General features: G+C 35.1%; 2 protein-coding genes across 2 annotated transcripts in view; both read left to right on the top strand.

Moving 5' to 3' along the window:
• Positions 1-6,071, top strand: part of LOC118748149 — a 47,575-nt gene that overhangs the window by 35,678 nt on the left and 5,826 nt on the right. The window lies entirely within an intron of this gene.
• Positions 1,802-3,226, top strand: LOC118748151. The gene is made up of 2 exons (XM_036482486.1): positions 1,802-2,234; positions 2,291-3,226. The coding sequence occupies exons 1-2, from the start codon at positions 2,208-2,210 to the stop codon at positions 3,143-3,145; spliced, it is 882 nt and encodes a 293-aa protein (XP_036338379.1). The 5' UTR covers positions 1,802-2,207; the 3' UTR covers positions 3,146-3,226.

Consider the following 6,071-nt stretch of genomic DNA (forward strand, 5'->3'; position numbering starts at 1 on the left):
AAAAATTACCAAAAATCAACCCGAATTTTAAGACATGTGAATTTTGCTATTTATTTTACTAAAAGTGAATGGGCTATACAACTGTATACACACTCGTTTTTTTATAAATTTTTACCGGGACGTTACACATTCAATTTTCCCCTTTCAATTTTCAATACACTCACACTTTTCCACTAACATACTCTGATTTATTACTTGAGTGGGCAACTTGTTTTCAATTTTTCCCTTTCAATTGAGTTTCAATTTTGCTTTCAATTTTGTGAAAATAAAAATATTCTAAGCTTCTGCATGCTAAAATGTTAATCTACAATGGAATCATAATAAAAATATAGTAAGGTAGAGCCGCTGAGAGTCACTTTTAAAATTCTTGACGTTTCCAAACAATTTAATTTTTAAATTTACTCACAAACTCACACACACATTTTCATTTTCAATCTCAAGCAACAACAATTTCAAACAATTTCAATTATTTTCACTTTTATATGATTTTAAAATGTTGGCAAACTTCAAAAAAAAATCATGGCCGACAAATTGAGAGAACGGTTCTACCTTGCTATATTTTTATCATGAATGGAATTAAAAAAAAGTCACATTGCTTTCATGAAGATTGCAGGTTTTTCCTAACCTAAATTTCGTACATATTTCGAAACTTGGATTTATGTGTGAATATGGTGATTATAAAAATATAACCAAAAATATTTGCAGGAACTGCAAACTCTTTAACTTTAAACCGTTTTTTGAGGCTTCGCACCATCTCCAGTGAATTGAAAATGCCTCGTGGTTAAGGTTGTTTATTTATGCATTCTTAACAAAGTATGGAGCTGATGCCTATTTATGACAATAAGCATTTTTATACCCGAGCGCACTTGTGCAACAATGAATAGAGAAATCGATTAAGCCATGTCTGTCTGTCCGTCTGTCCGTCCGTCCGTGTACACGATAACGCGAGCAAAAATTGAGATATCTTAACGAAATTTGGTATGTAGGTTTCCGTTAATCCAAGGTAGGTTGGTATTGAAAATGGGCGAAATCGGACTGTAACCACGCCCACTTCCCATATAACGGTAACTTCCAGAAATACGAAAACTGCGATATTTTAGTAACTACTAAAGATAATTCACTCAAAATTGATATTTACAACAATTTTTAGACGACAAATTAGAATATTAAAATTTTTTGGAAAATGGGCGTAGCCACGCCTACTTATGGTTACATGTGTATAACTTGGTAACCGCTGCACCAATTTCTTCCAAACTTGGCACAGTCGGTGCATTAGTACGGCATAACAAATCGTCGAAAATTTTTAAAATCGGACAATAACAACGCTCACATCCCATATAACGGTAACTTGGAGAAACACGAAATCTTCGATAAATCAGTAAATATTAAAGCTAATTTATGCAAAATTAATGCTTTCAACAATTCTTTACCAAGAAATACGTTTATGAAAAAATTTTGGAAAATGGGCGTGGCACCGCCCACTTATGTTATATTTATATCGGTAACCGTTCTACCAAATTGTACCAAACTCGGTATTTTTATTGCCACATAAAAGCAAAACGTTGAAAATTATTGAAATCGGACTAAAGTTACGGCCGCTTTTCATATAACGGTAAATTTCAGAAATGCTTGAAACTGCAATATTTTGAAATTTAAAGACGCAAATTTACTCAAAATTGATACACGCCGGCTTACCATCTAGCAGCAGCTTTCAGAAAGGTGAAAAAACATATATTTAATACTTGCGCCGGGTATTTAATGTTCGGCTCCGCCCGAACTTAGACTTTCTTACTTGTTCTTACATATGTATGTGCAAGTATGTCTCCGAATTCAACATCCGTAAGGAGGCAATGTGTCCATATGTAAGCATTTCAATCTAATTTATGGAGGTGGCGTAGAAGTAGTCACCTAATGAGGCTGTTCCATTATTCACTGCTGGCAGCCAAAACTAAAATCGGCTGTCGGTAGCTATGAAATATGAAACGCATCAACGAATTAATTCACACCTTTCAAATATTCATATTGGAGAAGCTTCGCTGCTGTGTGCTAGCGTGTGACGAAAACCTTAAAAAGCGTTAAACCAAGCAAGTTTATTTCTAAGATAAATTGTGCTTGAAGGAAAGCAGTCGCGTCGCATCAGATCTTGAGGCCACAGTTAGTCTAAACGAATATACATACGTACATACATACATACATAAATAGTCTATATGATGTGGAAGGCAACATGTATTGTCGTGAGTTATTTTCACTGGATTTTAATTTGCAAATTAATGATGAACTTGATTTTCAGTTGCTTGTCACATTTTGCGGATTGGCGTTAGCGCGTCCAACTCAAATAGAAGACATTTTCGCTGGGTATTTAAAAAATGTTAACATCTATAATCCAGACAAACAATCGCAGATAGTCAAGCGTCGAATATACGAAGACAATTCAGATACGGAAATAAAAAAAGTTTCACTGCAGTCGCTCATTGGCGATTTGGAGTCGAATTTTTTCCAATCAGTATCTAGTGTTGGTGGTTTTTCACAACAAGCACCGGGAGTCCCTGAAGCCACCTCAGCGCAAGTCGAAAGTCATTTAGTGAACAAAAGAAAAGCGGAAAATGCCGTGCAAGTTGACAAAATTGGAACTCAGAAAAGTTCCGAGAACTCTGAGGAAACGACTATTGCCGATTTAGTAGAAACAACGACAGAGAAGATATCCACTAAAGAAACCGGAACCACCCGAATACAAGTTGAACATATTTCGGTGCAGCCACACTTTGGCGATCTGCCTGTGGTACCAGCTTTTCAGGTGCATCACACAAAGCTAATATCGGCTACATTTAAGGACACGGACTCCAAGCCAACACAAATAACTATCACAAAGACAAATATACACGCTGGCCCCGTACAGGGAGATTCCGAGAAGATTGATGATCACAAAGAGCAGAGCAAAGCCCAGGAAGCGGAAGATAAGGTCAACGAGCACACCGAGAAAAGCGACGAATTCAACCAGCCTGCCACCACCGAACGACCAGAAACACTCATTACAACAACAACTACCAAGAAATCAGTCTCGGAATTGAAAGAAACTGAGGCAGAACTTAAAGAGAAGGTGGCCGAAATTGAAGCGGAACCAGTCATACTCTCAGCACGAGTCTGAAAGCGCTACCAAGCTAAACATGTTTTTTATTAAGAAATTAAAAAAAAAAAAAACTAACAAGTGCAGCTCATTTTAAAAAACTTGAATAATTTCATTTCAGTATGGATGGATGTATGTATGTATGTATAAATACACATATGTATATGCAACGTATTTAAAATGTATTTATTTATATGTAAATATGTATGTAAAACATAAGGATGTTCGCAAAATTTACATACATACATATATTTGGATAAACATGGGCCGTTTCGCTAAAAATTCTCGACTTCGAAATGCATACATACATACATATATCTGTGGTCATAAGCAATAGCCGCCTAAATAGGTTGGTCTAAAAATTATTAAATAGCCTAGCTGGCGAGATGGGGATTTCACATACACATCGAATAGTAGCTGCAGAATACGATGGCATATATGTATAACTCAATTCCTTCTTAAGTCAACTTAGGTAGTTATTGCTTATGACTACAGATATATAAATGCATATGTATGTATGTATTTATATACATATGTATGTATGTAAATGTGGTCATATGATTTATTTAAACAAGTATCGAAATTAGGAAGGGAATGCAAATTACAAAATCAAATACACAATTCTCGACACAACATTTGCTCGAACAATGGCCCAGCTCAGCTTAAGCTTCCCATCGTTATTGTGTGCAATTTTAAATTTGAATTCAAGTTATCTACTTAACACCTGCCGACGTAAATGCATTCAGGCGTGCAGTGCAGTAGGTTCAAAGCCCAATTGTTTAGCTTCAATTGATGAGTCACCTTAACTAAAAACACGAACGATAGTATGTGCATAGAAGCAATTTCTATAAAAAAATAAATGCTCAAAAACATTGGGATAGTAAAAGCCATGATATATATAATATATGTCGCTATCAATTTCCACCCCTAGCACGACTATGCCAAATAACCTAGTGTACACTATATACATATCGTTACCTTAATATAGAAAGGCCCTAACTCATATAGTCGCTGAAATACAAAAAAGCCGTAACTAACAAAAAACTTGTATTGCTTAAAATGATGTGGGGACTTAGAATTCGATGAAATGCATCATAATCAATCAAAAGGGAATTTTGAATTTTTACTTAGTTACGGATTTTTGTATTTCAGCGACTATATGAGTTAGGGCCTTTCTATATTAAGGCAACGATATGGTAAAAATTTTTTGTCTTTAACGTTACATTCGCACGTATATTTCGGTTTATATTTCAGAAACGTTGTGTAAAAACCGAAAGTTTTTCATTTATCCTGATAATAAGCCCCAAAAGCTACATTTTATATACAGGCACTTGCTTTCTATCTTTTGTTGTTTTAAAGATAAATGTGGTGATCTTTAACGTTACATTTTTTTGGAAGTCAGCTACACAAAACGTCACACTTACGGAAAACTTTGCAAATCCTGCAAAGTTAAAAATTAAACCAAAATATTTTAATAAAGATCAAGGTTCAAAGAAACTATAAAAATATTAACTTTTGGATAACACACGTTCATAACAAATCTATAAACTGAAATATGCAGTCCTTAACGTTACTTACCATAGTTGACTATATTTTGCATTTTGCTCGCATGCGAGGCACAAGAGAAATGAACGTGCATCCCATACATTGGATGGCAATCGGCACACTTGTTTCTAGATGCTTTAAGATGTATGTATGTATATATCATATAAGTTATACCAAGAGTTGGTGGGTAAGTCAAAGAAGTATTTTCTTCTTATTTCTTCACTCGTTCCTCGTTCCAAAAATTTTGAGCATACATATGTATCTGTGCTCGTATGGAATAGTAGCTTATGTCGGGCAGCTGGTCGTGGCCATCGATAGTTTCGATAGATAGATAGATGGTTCATTTTTGGAAATGGTACATCTCTGGGTAGATGCTCAGAATAGAAAGTAGATGCGTTGAAGTACCCCAAAAATAGTGATGCATGTTCTGGATCAAGAACACCAAATTCAAGGAATGTCATCCCTTTTGTACAAATGGTACTCTCGCATTTAGTTCGAAGACCCCGGCTTGATCTCCTTTGCTTTGTAAATAACTGATATTTATGTTGATGTTTTCAATATTTTCGAGTAGAAGATTAGTCAGTCCCCCACCCGTCGATGAAGAAAATTCACATTCGAAAATTTTATGTTCTACAAAATTAAACGCAATCCCAGAATTCTGCGCTCTCCTCAATTTAGCGCCCAGGGAAACCGCCCCTAGGGCGAGGCGAGGCCCTAAAGCCGGCCCTGAACACAGATATGTACATATAAGCATATATTTTTTTCATAAAAAATTCTCATAAAAGCATTTGCTAAGTAGGCCGTACACCTTAAATTGAAGAAGAACCTTTGCCAAAAAGCTTTTTTTTTTACATATCGATCGCTTCTTCGTCATTATTAATAGTAAATATGAAAATTTTTTTTTGGCGCAATCTCGAGATGGTTTTTACCGTTATGTATAACTTTTCTATTTCTTAGGCCCGCTCACTTTATATTTAAAGGTTGCATTAAAATTTATGATTATGTCTAAAGTAAAGCATTTTATTATCGGTTTTAAATTGGCTTACAACCAAGAAACGTAAGTACTGTTGATCATACTACTCGATCATAGAAATGCTTAACTTTAGACACAGCTTTATTGTCAATGCAACCTTTAAACATAATTCGAGTTTTAAAGTTAAAGAATACTTAAGAAAACGGCCCTTACTTAGGATGAGTTTAAACTTTGATCACGGAAACTGGAGCACTGGCTATTATAGCGTTTTCTTTTCTCGAAAAAAGGCCCATTCCAGCTCGCATGTTGAATGTGCGTATGGATGTGCGTTCATTCATATAGGAACTTAAAATTAGTAAATTCCTTAGAAATATCGTTATACATATACTAGAGTTCACTGTGCCTGTAGACCAATGTATTTAATATTAT

This window comes from Rhagoletis pomonella, unplaced genomic scaffold (assembly GCF_013731165.1).
Source record: "Rhagoletis pomonella isolate Grant_MI unplaced genomic scaffold, Rhpom_1.0 Rhpom_scaffold_00012, whole genome shotgun sequence".
Classification (NCBI taxonomy): Eukaryota; Metazoa; Arthropoda; class Insecta; order Diptera; family Tephritidae; genus Rhagoletis; species Rhagoletis pomonella.